The sequence below is a fragment of the Phragmites australis genome, chromosome 14, assembly GCF_958298935.1.
Source record: "Phragmites australis chromosome 14, lpPhrAust1.1, whole genome shotgun sequence".
In the NCBI taxonomy this organism is placed as follows: Eukaryota; Viridiplantae; Streptophyta; class Magnoliopsida; order Poales; family Poaceae; genus Phragmites; species Phragmites australis.
In genome coordinates this window covers 3,993,523-4,014,797 of record NC_084934.1, presented here as the reverse complement: position 1 = coordinate 4,014,797, position 21,275 = coordinate 3,993,523, and the positions used below count along the sequence as shown (strand labels likewise).

General features: G+C 44.8%; 1 protein-coding gene across 2 annotated transcripts; it reads right to left on the bottom strand.

The window, feature by feature from the left end:
• Nucleotides 1-1,750: 1,750 nt before the first annotated feature.
• On the bottom strand, nt 1,751-20,128 carry LOC133890439 (probable transcriptional regulator SLK3). Of its 2 annotated transcripts, XM_062330808.1 has the most exons (11): nt 20,021-20,128; nt 17,880-18,137; nt 17,457-17,714; nt 17,242-17,370; nt 5,718-5,766; nt 4,846-5,060; nt 4,624-4,692; nt 4,071-4,171; nt 3,819-3,912; nt 3,592-3,661; nt 1,751-2,997 (listed from the first exon to the last, which is right to left on the bottom strand). In XM_062330808.1, the coding sequence occupies exons 2-11, from the start codon at nt 18,054-18,056 to the stop codon at nt 2,075-2,077; spliced, it is 2,085 nt and encodes a 694-aa protein (XP_062186792.1). In that variant the 5' UTR covers nt 18,057-18,137; nt 20,021-20,128; the 3' UTR covers nt 1,751-2,074. The 2 variants fall into 2 exon arrangements, with proteins under 2 accessions (XP_062186792.1, XP_062186791.1); XM_062330807.1 differs by having other exon boundaries at nt 17,457-18,137.
• Between the last annotated feature and the right edge of the window lie 1,147 nt (nt 20,129-21,275).

The window sequence follows — 21,275 nt, the reverse complement described above, 5'->3', positions numbered from 1 at the left end:
TTGTATGTCTGTCAATTTTTAGAAACCGAGAAAGTTTCATAAAATACCGTGCAAGCATGATATGGATTGGTTAAGGTAGATGAGATAGCAGGAAGAAATCAGTTAGTAGTACTCCTCTCGAAGGCTCTGACCGTTCTTTAGATTTCTTTTTGCTTGATTACAACAGGTGATACACCCTCCTTTATATAAGAGCGGTCCTAACTAACAAATCTTTTCTCTAATACTTATCTCTAACTAATCTAATCATATCTAATGTCGGCTACAGCACGTGTCATGCTACATTACCGAACAGTAATTTTAGCCTATAACAAACTATATCTCAGGCCCAAAGCCCAGCCCATAACAAAGCATTATTACCGTGCAGCTTGTATCACTAGATGGCTCAAGATCAACAAGGTAATGAGCAGATGAAACATGCGCTTCTTCAATTTGTTCTGTCAAAGCCATTACACATATTAGGCATTCACTTTCCTTTTAGGTCCTTGGCGTTTAATTTCCTTTTCGGTTTTTCCGAATATTAAATGCCTTTCTGAGTTTCTGCAGTGTAATTTCCTACTCCTTTTTGTTTCAATGAAACAAAATTGCCCAGTTTGCAAATATGAAGTGTTTGGACCTTCTTAGCATGCATCGGATCATCAACGAAGCTGACAGATTACAGTGCTGGTTGGATCGTCTATTTCAGTCCCAAGGAAAAAAGTTCAACCAGGAAAACAAAATAAAGAAAATAGTCAAGATACAGAAATGCTTGGTCATGAAGCCTGAGCATGTTTCTTTACCTTTAACTTTTTGGTATGTAAAATTGTACGTATGCTTCCTAATTATATACAGAATGTAATTTTCTTGCCATGCCTTTGTGTTTTGGCTGTACAATGCTTCTTTTGCGTGAACTAGCTGTTATTGGACAATCCTCTTAAGCATGTACAATGCAAGGTGTTTTGGCACGCGTACTTAGAGAATACTGTCACATCATTGAGCACTGGTATAATAAATCTTATCTCCAATGCAAATGGGTGTTTAAATAGGATCAATTATCTTGTTAGCACACCTTAAACACCTAAAGCAAACTTATTATGCAAGGTCGCAAAAGTTAATGGACAGTCATCCTTACACCTGGCACCTGGCACACAACAGGATCTACAATAGTGGCACTTCAGCTCTGCACATATCTTAGCTTTATCACATCAGTAAAATCCTAGTGAAGAGAAAGCAAGGATAGAATGAAAACCGTCTCTTATCTAAGAGAGTTTTTTGTAGGTTTGTCACACGGAGATACATAATATACAACTATAAGATCTACAGTCTGAGAACCCATTGTAAGAATGGACCCTTGAGTTGTCTCTGAGTTCAGATGAAAACTACTCCCTCCGTTATTTTATGTTTGATTGTTTGTAGTCCTAGGATCCGTGCCGTCAAAGTTTCGTAAGTTGGCCCACTAATATGTTCAAATCTCTCGACAATTGTTATAAAAGTATAAATCTATTAGTACACATTAATATTGGGTTGCACAAATTAGTAGTTAAAGGTGCACCTTGAAGACCGCGAAATGTCAACAACTGCAAACAAAAAAGAACGGAGGGAGTAAACAATAGTAAGAGACAACAATACTGTACATACATGTTCTAACAAGAGAAGAGAAAACATGTACATACATATCCTAACAGGTCATTTAGTTACCACTCCCTATGGCATGAAAATGAGATAGAGAGATACTGACAATCACAGCAAGGCATTCAGTAGCATGGCATCGATATTCTGATAACTTAGGTTCCATTGCTCCCAAATATCCAGGCCAAATCCAACTCATTATCTCACACATCTGAAGTTACATCAGTGTATGATCATCAGAAACAATCCAAACCGACAATACAAAAACTCCAAAAAAAAGAAGGAAAAGAAAGAAAAACTAGAATCTAGGGCAACTTTCCATCACCACTTGCTAGTTTCCACACTTCCATAACCACTTGCCAGTTTCCATACTTCCATCACCACTTGCCAGTTTCCACACTAACAGCCAAGCAGGCTATTGCTTCACACTTAGAGTGAACTCGGAGAGCAGTGAGACATTTATAAATTGTCACATGTTCCATGAGAATCCGTTACCGCCCTGGTCCCCCATGAACAGCCCACTTTCCACCAGTTCATTAGTAATGACAGGGTCGAGGTCATCCATTTTGTGGAAGGACTCGGCTTTAGAAGTTGCGGCGTTGCCTCCAGTAGCAGCGGCTGGATTGCTGCTTACCGACTTGAAACTGTTGCTTCTGCTGGGGACGAAGCTGGCTGTACTGTTGATCACATTGCTAGGACCGGTGCCAACTGTAGCTGCACCCTTCACCGGGCCGTTATTGATATGATATGCCTGCGCCTGCTCCCCAGTAGCAGCACTGTTGGTGTTAGCAACACCTGATGCGACACGACTATTTACATTAGGGGTATCCGGAGGTGGTTGCTGCACCAAAGCGCGATTGTTATTGTTCTTAACTTCTTGCAGCAGCTGATGAATCACATGCTGCTGGTATTGTGGGCTCGCACTCAAGCCCTGGATATTGTTTTGCACACCCAAGCCCTGGAGGTTGTTTTCCTGGGGCATTGGATGCTGAAATGACGCAGTATGTTGGAATTGTGCAAGCTGCACTTGGTTAGGTCCACGGAAGGATCTAGATGCTTCCAGCTGTAGGCCATTGTGCATTGCTGCAGGACCTTTAAAGACACTGGATGCCTCCTGCTGAAGCACACTCTGATTTGCACTGGAGCACCTGAGTATATTCTGGTAACTGTTTAGTGCTGCAGCATTTTGTGCAGTATCACTGCCGGTGGCCGTGGCTCCAACACCAGGAGTTCCATTGTCCACATGGGCACTTATTTCTTGTTTGACACCCGTGGCTTTGGTGGTGCTCTGCTCATTGGGAAGGCCAACAGCAACCATGAGTTGTTTTGCCTCATGCATATTCTGTACTGGAAGCTTCGGTACAGTTGGTTTGGAAAAATTATTCAAGCCCTCTGCAGATGAACACAGAACATTAAAAATACACCGCAGGTTGATGAGGCAAGCAGGAAGTGCTATCCATACCAGAATGTTATTACATTCTCTGGACGAAAATATACTATTTTTATATTTTCTACTGGCCATATTCTCTCTATAGTTGTTATGTTACTTTACAGCAGCAAAAGCAAATGAAGAAACACAAACCATAGATTAGATGCTTAACTTCCCACTACATACACTTTGTATTATCACTAGTGTTTGTTCATATTCTTCAAATCTGTATAATTCACTATAAAGTAGACCTGCTTCATTAGGTCAAAAACAACTGAGTTTATCAAGTTAACACATCACATTGGCTGGGTTGGTCCCTTTATGGCATTTCTAGTTCTCTAGGTTTTTCTTATCAACAGAACTTGGAATAGCTATTCAACTGTTCTAAAGAAAGCATAGAATATATCTTAACACTAACACATACCATCTTCATGCAAACGATGGACAAAACATTGGCCAGGATCCTCCTTTAGAAAAACTTGTTCACAGAACTAAATGATTGACAATTAGGTAAAAACTGAAGACAACGATAGGTAAATGTGCATGATCTTACATACCAAGAGGACCAAGATTGTTCTTGCTGGTGAACTCAATCAAGTCCTTCATGTGATTCACCACCTCCGATATCTGACAATGACAGATAGTCATCAGTGTGCTTGATGCACATGAATAAATGTAAGGAACGATACAATGCAGGGGCTAATAGTTACGTAAATTCTCGGGCAGGATTTGTCAGATAATATTAAGGATTAAAAGTATATAGTGCAAGGGGAAATCTAATTACCTGCAGGCAGCGAACATATCGTTTCGAAAGTCCATGTTCATTTAAGGTGTGGTGCTCCAGATTTTTCGCTAGTTGCCGTGATGCAGTCACAAACCTAACAGAGTAACAGTACAAAAGAAAATGATGTCTTCACATTGATATGACCAAAAACAAGATTGCTGTAAATATAATCAGATATAGATATTTTTCATCATGCCGAAATATCACTAGAAAATGGATGTTACGGAACTAAGGCGTAGCAGGTTCACTAACATGTTGCAAACTGTTTGTGCATCATTGTTTGACACCCCAGCAGGACCACTTTCGGTGGCGGCAGCTTGGTATTTCTGTGCAACTTGCAGCAAATTATTCACCTGAAAAAGCAGAATCATGTGTAGAAGATAAGATATCACGGCCATCACAGGTAAATAATATGACATGCACAAGAGTTACGCTTGGTAGAACAGGCATTATGCACTTAGGAAGTGCCATGTCACAAATCATGGGCTAAAATGTAATAATGATCTTCTGGGGTTTCGCGCAGCAGTCTGGAAGTCCAGTACATAGATGAAAAATGGAGAAGAAACCAAATAGCTGTGAGAGAAGTCTGGTGGTGTTACAAAGAGGCATTTTTCACCCAATTATTCAGGTTCCAACAAAGTTACCCTATAACAATTAGATTTATGCCACGTGATATAATTTATCACCTAAGGTCTAGGGTGCCAAGCAATAACCATATCACTATATATATGGCAAGGGGAAATCTACTATTCACAGTTTCGTAGTCAGATTAAAGAGGAACAGCGCTCTGGTCTAAGAACTCCACCTGTGGTGCTAGAACCCTGCGAGCGATATACTCTTCATGTCGTCGCGAACAGAACTCCCAGGACATGATCTGCATGATTCAAAGGCAATAATCAGATAAGAATGCTTACCAATTGCCCCTAACTTGGATCATATCTATCCACAAATGCAATACATAACATGGACTTGTTACTAAAGATTGCTAATGACATGTGCGAGCTACTATACCAACTAAGCAATATACCTTTAATTCTGGTGTGAATTTGATTCTCAAATGCCCCTCGTGTGTAACATGTAGATGTTCATAGACACTCTTTTGAACAACTTTTGTATGTTCCAGCAGCATTAGTCCATTAGGCAACCGGAATTCATTGGGCATGTCGAGGAATAGGTATTCATCTATAACACCATGGTCAAATCTAATTTGACAGAGTCTAGGAAGGACTTCATAGGTAGCCTCTGTCAGATGGATCAGACATAAGAAGGACAAAATCACAAAATTAACTGAGTAAGCTCAATGACAAAGACGTGAAATTAAATACGAAAAACATAAAATAACTCATAACTTAAGAAAGCAATACATTGAATTTACGAGGAATAGATCAGAAAGCACTCAAAAAGTGGAGATGCTAACATGTCCATCTATGCTATGTTAATAGCACTTCCACAGTGCACAGAAGATAAGTCGATAATACAACAGTTACAAACTAATATTGCTTTACCAAAGATTCAATGTGAAAGGTATGCACCACTGGGATCCAAACATCCTGTTCTAAATACTCTTTGTTCGCGGATATCATTTATTCATTTCAAAGGCATGTCCAGAGAGTAAAACTGTGACCATGCAACTTATATGGGTGAGATAATTTTGTTCATTCTTGATGCTCATGCATGATGCATTATTCTGATTTGTGTTAGGACATGCTTCAATGCTTGCATCTTTGTTCTGGCCTGAAATCGTAAGGTCATTTGTAAACCACACGGCGTTTACTGAAAAGTATTGAGTTTGGCTAACAGATAAGTGGTTTCAAAGAGGAAGTGAGGAAATTAAGAATTTGAACATATGAAAGAAGCACCAGGAATATGGTTTGCCAGAACTGAAAGAAATCAACTAACCATATCCTTTCCCCCCATGCGTATTGCAAATGTCACAACGCCATGTATCCTGCAGCATCAACAAATATAGGTGTATGAAACTTGATATGAATACATCCATCACATTTTATAAATACAAAAAATCAAGGAATGTTTTCCTTCACATTGACTGTAAATGCACTGCAGTTAAAGAATCAGCCTTTTCTATTCAGCTACTGCAACATTTAAAATTCTTCATTTCAGAAACCTATAGTCTCATCCTGTTGAGTAGGTAAGTGCTTTTGATGTTGCTCTGTGAGATGTTGAGGTGGCCTCTCCATCAGTGTGTTCTACCAGGGTGTTGTGTTGGCATTTTGTAGTTCCTCTTATGGTGTCCGTCCCCACCCCCCCCCCCCTCCCCCGCGGGGCAGTGTATTCTCTTCTAGTTGAAATGAATGGCAGAGCTCCATCCCTTGGTTCGAAAAAAGAAAACAATGCTGTATCTACAAATTCTATTTTGCAGCCATTATAAAAAATGCTTACTACATTAAATGTGGTATTCAATAAAACAAGCAGAACTTTAAGAATATGCTAATCAATCTAATTTTGAAATCAAGCAGAAGGTGATATTAATCCACTGTTGGGGATGGTCTCACAGGCCCCCTTCGATTAATGGGTCGAAGACCTCCAGTACACATTGTTGACTGACAGAGACTATAGTTGTCATCTCATTTAAGGGAATGCCTGAGGACGGATGAACCCTTCGGAGGATTGTCGAAGGGCGCAGCAAGCCTTCGGCATGTGATCAAAGGCCTTCGCGTGTCATCACAAAGGGAGCACCGAAGTCACCATCGCCGGCGAAGCCTTCGGAGGTCAACCGAAGGCTAGCGCACGATGCGACGGAAGAGTCGGCAGAAAATCGCCGAAGGGGCCATCTATAGTGGACCTTCGGATGCCCATAAGGGTAGTGATCGTCGGGATCAGAGGATGATGAGTGGCACAATTATAAATATGACAATGTAATCACGATGATACTGAAATACCCCCGAATATGCTGAGAATGTAGCAGTTAGAGGGGTAAAGTTGTATATTGTGACAGTGAGAGGTTAAGTACGGGCTATAAATAGGCTATCACTGTAACTGAAATGACAGGTGAACTTAACAACAGCCACAGTTTCTCTCTAAGTGTGTTGTGGTCCATCAAGCCTTCAAACCTCGCCAAAGGGCCGAATTCGGCCCGCTCTTGTGTTCGGTAGCTCGAGTTGCCAACAGTTGGCGCCGTCCATAGGGATTGGTACATTCCGAAGCCATGCCACCCAAGAAAAAGACGAAGGGTGACGAGATATCGGCAACAAACCAGGCACAGCAACAGCTACTAAGGGCTTCGACCGACAAAATTCCTCGGGCGGGGGAAGAGTTGGCTAACACTTCGGCCGGTGCGACCGCAGATGACCAACAAAGGCAAGATATGGCTGCGGTGATCCCTAGCGATGGTCCCCCTCACGAAGAGCCAACTCAGCAGGAAGATGCTAATGCTGTCGTGCGAAGGGTTGAGACCAATCTTCGCACTCGCTTCGAAGCTTCGGCAGCAGCAAAGGGAAAGGCACCTCTCGTTGAAGAACTTGATGACTTCAATCAATACGAAGAGTATGAAGACGAAGAAGAAGAAACTGAGGAAGAAAGAGCTGCGAGGCTAGAAGCCGAAGACTTGGAGAGACAAATAGCTCAGAAGAAGCGAATGCTGGAAAGCTTAGCATCAAGTCGCAAGTCCGCCGAGTATCGGCGTCGAGCTGACGTAGCCAGAAAAACTCTGGAGCAAATGCAAGAGGAAATCAACACGTTGCAACAGGACAGCGAGTAGACCCGAAACATCATCACTCCGTCGTCAGCTTTCGCAGTACGCCCAATGCAAGATCTTCGACATAGGTCAGACATTGGCGATCCGAAGTCACCACTCTCTGTCGGCCTGCAAAACCAGCCATAGCCTTCGGGTTTCAAAATGCCGAAGGTGGTGATGTTCGATGGGGAATCGGACCCGAAGGAATTTGTCATGAGTTTCGAGGTAGTAGTTGAATCCGCTGCTGGGGATGACACAACACTGGTGAAGGCCTTTGTGTTGGCTGTGAAAGGAATAGCAAGGTCATGGTACTCCGCCTTGCCTTCAGGATCTATTCTCATGGGAGTAGTTACGCAATGCCCTTTACAGTAATTTCCAAGGCAATCGAGCAGAGAAGATTACTGTCGGTGACCTCTTCGCAGTTAAGCAACAACAGGTGGAGTCGCTGAAGAATTACATGTGTCGCTTCGTGCATGTTCGATGCCATGCAAAGGGCTTGAGCGAAAACACTATCATCAATGCCGCTATCCAGGGCATCACAGGAGGACTATTGGCAGGAAAGCTGACACATAAGAGGCCGCAAAGTGTTCAAGAACTCTTCAATAAGATGGAGGAGTATGCAAGGTCTGAGATGGATCATCTTCGCAGGAAAAGCGAGCTGGCAGCGATAAGAACGTCAAAGCCAACTCCAAACAAGGACGCAAACGCGGCCCAGTCGAAGGACAGGCCGAAGCACGCGAAGAAAAGCGAAGCGTTCGAGTATACCTCAAAGCAACAAGTGAATCAGATAGAATCTGGTCCAGAAGATATTTCACAAGAGGTCGTCGAAGCCTAGGGTGTTGGAGCACGTGGCGGCAGAAGAAGCAGAGGACGCGGAGGCCGCGATGGCCTAGGAGGACGAACTCCCCGTGGCCCAAGTACATTGTATTGTGAGTTGCATGACGAAGGTGCCGGTCACAGAACTAAGTATTGCCCACAGGTTGTAGCCATGAAGGAAAGCATGGGAAAGCAACTCTTCGATTCCGCAAGAGTGGTGCACCACTCCGCGCCGTATAGGCAGAGTGAAGCATGGCAATTTCAGCAGACTCAAGGTCAGAATCAGGGTCTCAACCCTTCGGCATTCATTTCCCAATGCCGGTCACCGTGTTTACCCAATGGCGGCCAATGGCTTCGCCCCAGCCATGCATTACGGCACCTTCAGCTCCATCAGACCAGACCTATGGCCAATCACTGGCTTCCCAAGCTGCCCTTCCGCCCCCTCCACCAAGGCCTGCAATCAAAGCCCCTCCTCCCCCTCGGAGACCAACAGATCGGTAAACACGGTGACCAGCAGACTCAATGTGGTGCTAGCCATTACCAGTGGTTCTAATCAGGAAATCGAGTCCAAGAGGCAACGGAAAGAATATGTGCGAAGAGTGAACCATGTTGGTGTAGGGCCAACTTACATCTGCTCGAAGTGGTCTCACGTCCCTATCACCTTCTCGCAAGAGGATATCAGACTCCTGGATTACCCACACATATGCCTTCGTCATTGTTGCAAACATTTCGGGAAACGAAGTGTACAGAGGCCTTATAGATGGTGGCAGCTCAGCAGACATCATCTTTGCAGACACATTCGATAGAATGGGCTTGCAACGACATGACTTTTTGCAGGCTGGATCCCCATTGCTAGGCTTCGGGGGAAAAGTAGTTAACGCTTTGGGCAAGATTGAGCTCCCAGTCTCTTTCGGCGAAGGGTCGAACTTTCGAACGGATGGCGTTATCTTCGATGTTGTTGACATGATCTATCCTTACAATGCCATTTTCGAACGAGGGGTCCTCAACAAGTTCGGAGCAATACCACACCATGGTTACCTGTGCATGAAAATGCCCGGTCCTGAAGGCGTTATAACAGTGTTGGGAGATCAACAAGTGGCTCGAAGGATTGAAGTGGGAAACACTCCGGGCCAAAGAAACGTTCATGTCATAGCACAAACTCTGATGAAGCCTGTGGAATTCGAAGATCACCTATAGATACAGCGAGTGGCGAAGACTGAACCCGAATACCAATCAAAGAAACGGCCGTCATGTCAAGATGATTCCAAAGCTGGCAACCTTGTCAAGGTTGTAGCAAAACACCTACCAAATCCTCTAAATGCTTCTCATTAGGGTTTGAAGATATCAAGAGTCGAAGACCCTTCACAGGTGTCGAAGGCTTTCTTTGATACGAAGGCTGTAGACCCTTCGTAGTTCGTGAAGAGCCAGTACGTGACAAGGGGCAAGAACAGGCCTTCGTCGGCAACACAGCTCCAGGAAATTTGAGCTACGCCGTCGTGTAGTGAGGACCAAAAGGGTGCCTTCGTATTAATGAGCGAAGCATCCATAGATAGTTTACTTTTATGCAATTTTAAATTCAGCATTTCAATTCAAGCAATGTGCAGGTACTGTACTATTTTCCTCACATGGAGAACCCTTCGTCAGGGTGAGGTTTTTAATGAGGCAGTTACCTTTGTAAACCCTGTTTAATATATGACATTACCCCCAAACAAAGTATGTACATTTATGCACGATTCATCGTCGAAGTGATGCAAGCCTTCGATAGAAGGATGCACACCAATCGACGAAGGAAGGCGGGCCGAAGCCTCGCCAGAGAAGTCAAGGTACGGAATGTCTAAGTGTCACAGACATCGTACCCTTCGACTTAAGATGGGTGTAAACCAGCGAGAAAAACTTGAAGCGCGTGATTACTTCATACGTGTTCTTACTTTAAAGCATTTTATCCTTCGGCAACATTTTATTTCTTATGTCGAAGTAATTGTTATTCAATTGCATCTTATGCATATCTATTCAACGCATGAAAAAAGCCGAAGTGCTCCTTGATCTACACAAAGGCATCACACCTCTCGACTTAAAACAAAAAACGGGGGCTACGAGTGCCTGCCCCCGCGTCGAGGGGTAGATGTGTCGATCGACCTCCAAAACGAGGCATCGCCTTCGCAAAGATTGTAAGACGAAGTGACGCTTGACCTCGATAAGAGGCAACGCACCTTCACGGCAGTGAAAAGACGGAGTGTCGATCGACCTCCAAAACGAGGCATCGCCTTCGCAAAGATTGTAAGACGAAGTGACGGTTGACCTCGATAAGAGGCAACGCGCCTTCGCGGCAGTGAAAAGACGGAGTGTCGATCGACCTCCAAAACGAGGCATCGCCTTCGCAAAGATTGTAAGACAAAGTGACGGTTGACCTCGATAAGAGGCAACACGCCTTCGCAGCAGTGAAAAAACAAGTGTCAATCGACCTCCAAAACGAGGCATCGCCTTCGCGAAGATTGTAAGACGAAGTGACGGTTGACCTCGATAAGAGGCAACACGCCTTCACAGCAATGAAAAGACAGTGTCGATCGACCTCCAAAACGAGGCATCGCCTTCACGAAGATTGTAAGACGAAGCGACGGTTGACCTCGATAAGAGGCAACATGCCTTCGCGGCAGTGAAAAGACAGAGTGTCGATCGACCTCAAAAACGGGTCATCGCCTTCGCATAAATTATAAGATGAAGTGACGATTGACCTCAATAAGAGACAACACACCTTCGCGGCAATGAAAAATCGTAAAATGTAGTGCAGGTTTTTACCCTTCGCTCAAAGGAATATTTATTCCTAGTATACAGGTTTTAACCTTCGCATGAGAGCTCATGTTGCTCGTATATAGAAAAATTCCATTTTCGCAGGATATGGCTTATACCTCAAACGTCGAAGGTTTTATCCTTCGCTGCTATATTTATCAATACGTTAAAGCATACACTCTTCGGTTATACTTTTTCTGCATCCATTAAATACAAAATACGGGGGTTGAGTGCCTCCCCCCCCCCCCCCCCCCCGCGCACTGAAGGCAAAAGAAACCTTAGGGAACAAAAAGGAGAAGTGTTGCTTGACCTTCGATTAAATGCAGCGCACCTATCGAATTGACACAGAAGACGAAGTATGGACACCAGATAGGTTAACCACATTCAACATTAAAAGCCGAAACGTTGCTTTTCTTTGTATAAAGCGTGCAAATGATTAAGCACAAAGCCGAACAACTATAATATGCGTACCAAAGCATTCACTTTTACGCAGGCTTCGCACTTGTAAGCCGAAGTGATTATCTTCACACATTTGCATTATGTATGCACCGGATAAGTTTCCCGAATGTTTTTACCCTTTGGACTTGCATCACATACGCGGCAGAGCACACCACCGCCTCGTGTGCAAAAGTATTTATTACTTGTATACAGCTCTGTACCCTTCACTTCAATGTCGAAGTATTTATTTTTCAAAAGTTCGCGTCAATTCGCGTATGTTTGCGTAGCACATACGAGTCGAAGTTTGTTTGTACCCCTCGCAAGTATGTGCATATATTCATGCCCCGTTTGATGAGGCTAATTTCTTCTTCCGTGCAGACTTGAACCCTTCGTATGATATAGTTTAATGGCAGAAATGCAGCCATACCATGAGATGTACCGCCTTAACAGTTACGGCAAACTTTGCAGAAATTTGCAGAGTATCCACACTGTTGTAAGAAAAAAGCGCAGCCCTATCACTCAAAACGCTTCGCAGGGTATTGCATGTACCCTTCGCATGATGGAAACTAGCAAAATTTAATTGTGTGTGGTTAAGTTTTATTGAGTACACGCGATACCTCAATGCCTTAATTCTTATTCCAACAACGAACGCGTTGCTCTGATGCGCTTCGCAGATTAGTTAGCCACGAAGTTAGACCCAAGATCGGGCTTCGGACTTTGATAAAAATAATAATAATAATAATAGCAACCACAAACATAGTTACGAAATCCGGCATTTAGGCATTAAGCCTTCAAATCGAAATAAATGAGCAAACGAGCCATCAGCGTCTATGTGGCCCTGGCCGAAGGTCCCTACAGCTTCAGAGTCGGGGGGGCGGGGGGCGGCGTTTTCAAGTCAACACTTCGCGCACGTCGCTGCTGTAGGTCCCTACGGCTTCAGAATCGGGGGGGACAGCGTTTTCAAGTCAACGCTTTGCGCACGTCGCTGCCGAAGGTCCCCATGGCTTTAGAGTCGGGTGGGGGCGTTTTCAAGTCGACGCTTCGTGCACATTGCTACCAAAGGTCCATACGGCGTTCAACAAATAATGTTTTGCTCAGCAAATGACACAATATAACAATGTTACAGATTCTGGGGTTGAAGACTTATTGACAATACAACAAAGAGTATCAATGGCTCTATTCAGTGAATTCATCAATATAAGGATCTACAAAATCTTTATACAATTGGTTGCGTCCAAGTTGGAATGCAATGACCTGGCTAGCGTGAAAAGGCTGAGTAGGGTCTAAAGGAGACTCGGGATAGCTACCCGAACAGATGTCGGACGAAGTAACAAACGTGCCACTGTCATCTTCGGCATTTTGCATTATTTGCGAAGGGATGGGCCTTCGACGATAGCAGTATCCAAAATGCCCGAGTGGATGTTTGTAAGTCTCGTCCTCTGGTTCAGGTTTCGGTTTGACAAATACAGGCGGAGGCGTGCAGTCTCCGCGTGCAACTCTGCGTTTTATTCGCTCAACCCTCCGGTGTCAAAATCCGAAGGGCAAAATTATTCCCAAAACGCCTTAGAATCAGCGTTCCTTATCTCGTACAACCTAACATTCGCTCGCCAATACTTGTCAAAATTTATTTCAGGATGGCGACGGTGGAAGGAATCCCAGCAAGCCCAAGACACGGAAAAAATTATCTCTCAACATAGTAAGGGGAATAGCATCTTCGGCTACCTGCGCAGTGTCCGAAGGCAGGACCTGCGCAGGAAGCGAAGGTGGTCAAAATATTTAACAAAAAATTAAGCATAGATATTACACACTTCAAAGTATCACAACGTTTCAAACCCACGACAAAACATCACTGCTCTATCACACCTGCTCTTGGCCTTCGACCGTCTTCGACCCCTCCTCAATGTTTTGCGAGGAAATAGCCTGGGGGGCTGGTGGAGTAGAGAATATGGCGGAAGATGAAGCACCCTTTGTCTTCGCGGCAGCCTGAAGCGAAGGTAAATCAGAAAAATGCAAAGCAAGGATAAAACAATCTCGGAAACATAGCAAAAAAGGTGCTTACTCGAAGACGGTTGTTCTCTGCTTCTCAAAGGGCCAATTTGCGCCGTGGCCTTCGTCACAGTTGTGCTGGACATATCCGGAGGATAGATTAACGACAAGTTCTGGAGCTCTTTATGATGGTCACAGCCAGTCATTTCAATTGATTGAACTATGCTCCTGGCCGAGACCATAGCGCAGAAGTCACCATATACTTGGGCTGCCGGAAGAAGGCTTTCGTTAGATTTAGCGATCCATTCGAGAAGACCATCCAGACCAACCTCCTTGATACTTGGCGGCACGGCCGAAGCACCTAGTTTCTCAAAAGTCTTGCAAATAGCTTCGCTAGCTTCGACCGCTTTCGGCTCCAGCTTTTCAGCATGCTCTGCAACGGCGTCACTATATAACCGCTTCGCTTGCTCTAACGCTTCGCGCAAACGTGAGTTTTCAGCTTTTTCAGTATCATAGATAGTTTGGAGCTCTAATACCTTCGCCTCAAACACTTCGACGTTATCGCGAAGAGCAGTTATTTCCTGTTCCAGGTCCTACTTACCCGAACGAACGTCGGCCAATTCTCTTTCAAGCTTTTGCGAGTGCAAAACAACCTCCTTCGTCTGCTGTGCGTACTCCTCCCGCTTGGCTTCGACCTCCTGTGCCTGGACGAGGAGCGTGGCTTTCAATTCCTCTGCGCCCTTCGCTAGAGCCTCGGTTTGCTCCCCGCATTCGCGCAGGGCACGCGACAGTGCCATTCCCTGTAATAATACAACAATGTAAGAATTGGTATGCGAAGGAAAACAAAATAACAATTCAAAATACCTTCACGCACGCCACGTCGAAGGCGTCCATAAGCTCGGAAGCCAATTGTATTTCGGGCTCGGGAAGGACGACGCTGTTGAGTATCTTCTTCGCATCCTTCACCTTCCCAGAGCTTGGCTCAAACGAGGCAAGCTTTAGCGCCTCGGCATCGATTACCTTTGCATCCTGTAGCGTGCCAAGGGATATAAGACCCTTGCTACCATGGCAAGGTTGATGTGGCGAAGCTTCAATTTCTTCTTCAATATCCATGGCTCTTCGGCCTTCGGATGAGCTAGAACTAGAAGACGAACTAGAGAATGATTCAGCTTCTCCTCCTTTAGATTTTTGAGGTTCTTCGACCTCCTCCATCTCTGCTCCTACTGCTTCCACACCACCTTGAGGATCAGTCGGTTCATCGCTGAGTACAAGGGTGGCAATGGCCACCGGCGAGGAAGCGCTGCGCTCAGGCGAAGCGAGGGATTTTTTGTACCATCCTTTGAAGTTGCCTGGCACATTCAGGTGGCTTCGGAGCTACCAACGTCCTTTTCAACTCCAGAATTGTCTAAGGCAATTCAACGAGGCTTTTTCCTCAAGGCCAAAGCCTTTTTTGTTCTGAACCCTTGCGGTGGAGGCTCTGCAATTTTTCTCTTTCTCTGAGTCTGGGCAGCCGAGGCTTCTCCGGTCTCAGCAGTCAGAGGGCGGACACCTTTGGCATGTCCCCCTAAGGATATGGACAGCTTTGGTCTGCCCTTGTAAACGAGACCCCGCAAATCAAAAATCCGGTTCAGCCGACGGCCGAGGGCTTGGTTGGCACAAAGTTGAGCTTCGGTTTGGGTAACCTTTCCTAAAAGAAGTGTGGCTCTGATCTCCATTTCGGCCACTGTCAAATTTGTTCCAGCGTAAAGAAGGTAAACAATAATAGAAAGCCGAAGCTTAATAAAAAACAAGTCAACAAATATACCTGAGCTCCCCCTAAAATCGGGAAGAGGGCGCAGAGACCCTTTGGCCCCTTAGGGCCGAAGGCAGGGGTGGTCCAACCTTCGCTGAGGGTCATATAACGGGGCCACGAATTCCTCAACAAGGTCATGTGTGCTCACGTGCTTCGCACACCTGGTGAAAGCTTCGGATGCCTCCCGCTGATGGTCCTTCAGATTTACATCTGGGGCCCGATCACCTTTATATTCTTCGCATCTCGACAGAAGATACTCTTTCTGGTCCACCTTGTAGTAGAACCACCAATGTCCAGTCTGTTAGTCATTTATTCTTGTAGGCCACGGCCGGCGTCGCCAAGCCGACTCAATAGGCAAAATTCACACAGCCATAATGAGAATCGTATTGCAGGTTGCCCATGAAAACTGGTTTCGGTTGATGGTGCAGTTTGTGGGCTGCAACGAAGGCCCTGGCTGAGGCTTTCGCCCCTTCCGAGCGCGCCGCCCAGGCGAATTTGCTGAGCCGGACGATGGCGTTCGGAGTCAGTTGGTGCAGATAAACTTCGAACATTTTTAGCACCTTTGGAACCATCTCGTCTCAGGGCAGACGAAGCCCAGCTAGGAAGTAGTCCACAAAAACGATGGCATCACCTTCTTCTGGCAAAGGAGTCTCCTGGTCCTTCGGGAGTCTGACACTGGAGACATCGCTGATCATGCCCTCTTTAACTAGGCCGGCCAGGACTTTTTCGTCAACCTTCGATCGGCCGATCCAATACATCTTCGGCCTAGTGGTTTTACTCTTCGGAGCCATGGGATCTCGGAGGACTTCAGAATGGAGTGCGAAGGAGCACAAGAGCCTTCGTACGCGAGCGGGAGGAGCACAAGAGCCTTCGTACGAGAGCGAGTGCGAAGGACTACAAGAACCTTCGTAGGAGAGCGAGTGCACTAACAAGAACGCTCGGTAAGAATAAGTCGTGGGGTACAATATATATAGAGGTAAAAAAACGCAGCCAGCGGAAGCCAAAACGGCTTGCATGGGAACTTGAATCGTCGTCTTAATGACGGTTACGGTCAGATCGATTCTAACCGGTGTTTGCGAAATCTAAACGCCGCATAGGGACAAAACAGTCACCCTCTATAAAATACCAGTCGAGCGAAAAAGGAGATCTATATGTAAAATCGAAATACGTGTGCAAGAAGGTCTTCGATAGGTCGAAGGGGACGGCGTTTGGTGATACCATTTGATTCACGGGTTCTGCCCATCGAAGAAGATCATTACCCGTGGGGGGCTGCTGTTGGGGATGGTCTCACAGGGAATGCTCGAGGATGGATGAACCCTTCGGGGGATTGTTGAAGGGCATAGCAAGCCTTCGGCATGTGACCGAAGGTCTTCGCGTGTCATCACGAAGGAAGCACCCAGGTGGAGCACCGAAGTCACCATCGCCGGCGAAGCCTTCAGTGTGCCTTCGGAGGTCAACCGAAGGCCAGCGCATGATGTGACGGAAGAGTCGGTAGAAGACACGCCGAAGGGACCATCTGTAGTGGACCTTCAGATGCCCATGCGAAGGGGTAGTGATCGTCTGGATCAGAGGATGATGAGTGGCACAATTGTAAATATGACAATGTAATCACGATGATACTGAAACACCCCCGAATATGCCGAGAATGTAGCAGTTAGAGGGGTAAAGTTGTACATTGTGACAGTGAGTGGCTAAGTACGGGCTATAAATAGGCCCTCACTGTAACTGAAATGACAGGTAAACTTAATAACAGCCACAATTTCTCTCTAAGTGTGTTGTGGTCCACCAAGCCTTCAAATCTCGCCAAAGGGCCGAAGGCCCGCTTGTGTGTTCGGTAGCTCGAGTTGCCAACATCCACAAAGCCAAGGGCGAGTAAAAATGCAAGTGTGAAGTGTACACTGTTAACTTACCAGAGCTGTCTGTGGGGTAGAAACTGAAGAATTTCCTCTCTTTTCATAAGAAGAGACACACCATCTTTCTCTTGCTCGTGGTGCAAAATATTCCTCAACAAGCTTCCTCCAGTATGTTATGGGATTATTCTAGAAGACAGTGCACGAGTAAATTGTGATGCCAAGAGCTTGTATCTCATAATCGCATAATAAATGTATAACATCCAGAAACTCACCTCTGGACGATGACGCTTGTGATACAAATACTGCATTAGCCTGCGGGAACAAAGCCCATTCTCGACAGGAGTCCTGATAGGTCCAGCTAGCTGCATTCCGGACTGTGCTAATGGTGGCCTAAGCTGAGGCTGACGAGGGGTGCCAATTTGAGATTGCTGTATCTGAGAAAATGGTTGCAACAACTGCTGCTGCTGTCGTTGCTGAATCTGTGCCAGTTTGTGCTGGATCAAAGCTTGAAGTTGTGGGTCCTGTTGTCCCTGAAAATGAAGAGAACTCTGACCATGGAGCAGTTGCTGAATCAGCTGATGTTGCATAATATCATCTTGCCTAACATCAATCCTTGATTTCTTCTGAGCATGCAATGCACCACCAGCCTCAATCATAGGATGTGATGTTACACTAGAAGACCTCCGCTTTTGCACCTGCTCTTGGGGCAGAGTTTGCTGCACGATTGAGCCATCAATGACTGAAGAGCCATAGATGTTATTTGATGGAAATGATATTGGGGAGGCAGGAACACGCATGAATGAATCAGTATTCATGCTAGTACTTGGCTGCAACTGGGCACCTCCAGAGAACGATGAGTTGACATCCGCCATCACCTTGAAGAATCTCGTATAAAAGGAAGGGACATAACTGGAAATTACCAATAAAGATCTTCAAATATTTTGAGCTAGAACCTGTAATGAGAGAGTAAGTATTAGTGAAGATTTTTTAAGCCGTGCAAGACAAATATGCAAGTGACAATAAAACTTTGTCTGCATTTTTTTCCTCAAAGCAATCAGCGGATATACCAATAGCCCACCAATCTTCCAGTTCTTAAGTCACAAAAGCAGACATAGTTTTTCTTTTTTAGGGTAAGGAACTTTGAGGATCAAATAACAAACACCAAAGGACCATTGGTGATCCGATCTAGAACTAGAGCAAGGCATCAACTTTTAACTTTCAAAGAAACCACATATGCAATTATCCAACAGATGTCAAAACATTTCCCAGAAATACAGAAAACTGGGACAGGAGAAGATAACAGATATGCAGCAAGCCCCAACAATGAGGGGAAAGAATGAACTATACTAGTTTGTGCAAAAAGCACCTGAACAGCCAACTGATCAAGTTCACATCAGCAAAATGGGTAGAACATTCTATTCATCTCAGCAAAAGGTGACCCAAAAAAATAGTGCTGATTGTGAAACAGCAAACAGGCACCACATAAAGACCTGATGGCCTATCTTCCGTGAGAGCTAAAGAATCAATCTTCCGGTCTGATAAACAAGGGAAGCAAAAACGGATAAACAAGAAAACAAAACCCATCATATCGTCAGTGGATCAAAGTGCACAAATGAAATAAAAGGAACCTTGATCCAACTTCAAGATACACCTTGAAGCATTTTGGTCCCCAGAATCCAGAGATTGTATTTAGTGGATCAAAGCTACTCTCTAACGCCGAGATGGAGCACATCTCATCAAATATCCAGAGGAATTGGGTAAAAAGTTCTTTCTAACGCAAAGTCTGTGTTCAATTAAGTGCAAGGCACTAGACAGCAGGATGCCTTGGCACTGTTTAGGCAGCAAACTCGGGGGCCTTTGCTCCAGTGTTTGACGATTAGGCATATGGCCAAGCAGTAGTGGCCATGGATGTGGAAGTCCGGAGCATAAAAGAGCTTGGCAAAGGAGGTGGCGAGGAGTAGATGGTGAAGTTGACAAGGGAGATGCAAGTCTTGGAGAGGAGGACAAAAATCCAGACTGCTGATTTTCCCCAAATCGCCACAGCAGGGTGGACGCCACGGCCTACGCAGCCTGAACACCGTACAAGATTGATTTTTTCTTTCCTCCATTCATCATAGCTACTACACGTCTCTGAAGCTATAATCTTCTGCGCCAATCTTATCAAACAAAAAAATGTAGCTGAAAACACTACACTTCACAAGCTGCGAGAAACTGTATACAGCATAAACCGGTGCTAAACAAAGGAATCAGCATGGAAAGTAGTAATAATACTAGAAAATAAAAAAATTCAGGAACAAGGAGAGGCTGAAAAATATAATAGTAAACAAAAATCATCCCAATAACACCACTCCAACAACTAAAATCCTAGACCAATTTTGCCCCTTGCAACCAATCAACCCCGTTCAGCGACGGCAGGAGAGAAGAATATGGCAGCGAGTGATGCTAAGGGACTAGCGAAACAATGATGGCACTGCAGGTGGAGTAAGAAAGGGCCTACACTGATTGCTACTCGACCCCAAAACTTTAGTCTCCACGGGTGGATGGAACCCTAGCAACAAACTCACCCCAAACCAAATCGAAACAACAAGCAAGCAACCGATTCCGACAGCACGACCAAGATCACAACTTCCGCCTCAAACCCCGAAATTCGGGCGGGCGCTGCATTGCCAGAACCCGCACCCATGGACCCCCGTAAAAATCCTCCCAAACAAAAATCGAACCAAAAATCCCCAAACACAGAGATGGAGCCGGAACGAGGAGGGATTGCTCGGACGCCATCACAAACAATCCGAAAGTTCAAACGCGTGGCGAAAAGAAAAATTAAAAAAAATCTCACCTTGCTGCCGCTCATTATTTTTCTCTACTCTTCCCCTTCTCTCCTCCTGCTCCTGCTCCTGCTCGTTTGTGTGCGCGTCTGTAGTGTAGATTCGTGGGGTAACCGGGCGCAGCCCGTAGCGCGGCCCGCTTTGACTGCCCTTGACCGGTCACCGGGCAATCCCAGCCGTTAGATCGAGGTTCATGTATACACGCAGGCGTTTGTGATTGGCTCGCGGTCGGGACGGGGAAAGTGGAATTTTTATATTTTAGCCCTTTTCAAAAACAGTTTTATAAATAGATCCTTCAGGAAAAGATGTTAAAAATAAATCATTTTCACAACGTCATGACTGACGATGTTAAAAGGGCCACGTAGGATGTTCGGTCAAAAGCCATGGCTGACGTGGCTCATGTAAAAATGAATCCTTTTCACGACGTCAAAATCACAGCGCCCTGGTATTTGACGTCGTGCTGTTGGCATCGCTGCTGCCTCCTTGCTGCATGGCAGTCGTGACACCTAGATCAACATCAGCCATGCATATAGTTCATCAAAATATTTATTTGATCCCGGATAAATTATAAAATATTGGATAGAACGTTTGTTGGACGAACATCCAACGTAGAAAGGACATCGACTTAATTAGAGATTGCTATTTTTTAGTCACATTAAAACTAGACGTACGGTCCCTTGCATAGAACTAGACCAAACTACTTCATATCCAGTTAGGAAAATATGACATTTTGTACATGTTTTCGATGAAACTTTTGAAAATTTGGTTATTAGTATCTTTAAAAATATTCGCAAAAATTATCTTTCAAAATACATAGATCAAAAACATGAAGGTAATATGTGCATATTTACCTTGAAATGCACTCTCATAACATCAAAATTTCACAAACCTATAATTATTGGGACAATTATAAAGAAACCACTACTCCTGATGTTATTACAAGCTTGGCACTAGAAAATTACAAAAATAACATTAAAACTGTCATTCGAGTGGCATTCTTGCAAGAAATAAAAAATCAGGGAGGTATTTGCAAATGCTCCATAACTATTTACACCAAAATATCACAAAACTACAACTTTAAGTCATATTTCATAAAACTACAACTATTTGTACCCTGAGTAACGCAAACCTACAACTTTTCGCTCCAGGCCCACCCATTAGCCACACGAGCTGAAAATGTTGTAGTTTTGTAAAAATATGTGGCTCTATGTTTCCTCAACGAGGAGGAAGTGTTTGAGCCAAAGGAAATACTGCTCAATGATTCTG

Excerpts from the sequence above, each read along its gene's own strand:
- LOC133890439 (XM_062330807.1), bottom strand. The coding sequence starts at position 18,056 with ATGGCGGATGTCAACTCATCGTTCTCTGGAGGTGCCCAGTTGCAGCCA. Across the intron at positions 17,371-17,456 it reads ACAAGCGTCATCGTCCAGAG|AATAATCCCATAACATACTG; the intron begins GTGAGTTTCTGG and ends ACTGTCTTCTAG. Across the intron at positions 2,998-3,591 it reads GAACAATCTTGGTCCTCTTG|AGGGCTTGAATAATTTTTCC; the intron begins GTATGTAAGATC and ends GTTCATCTGCAG.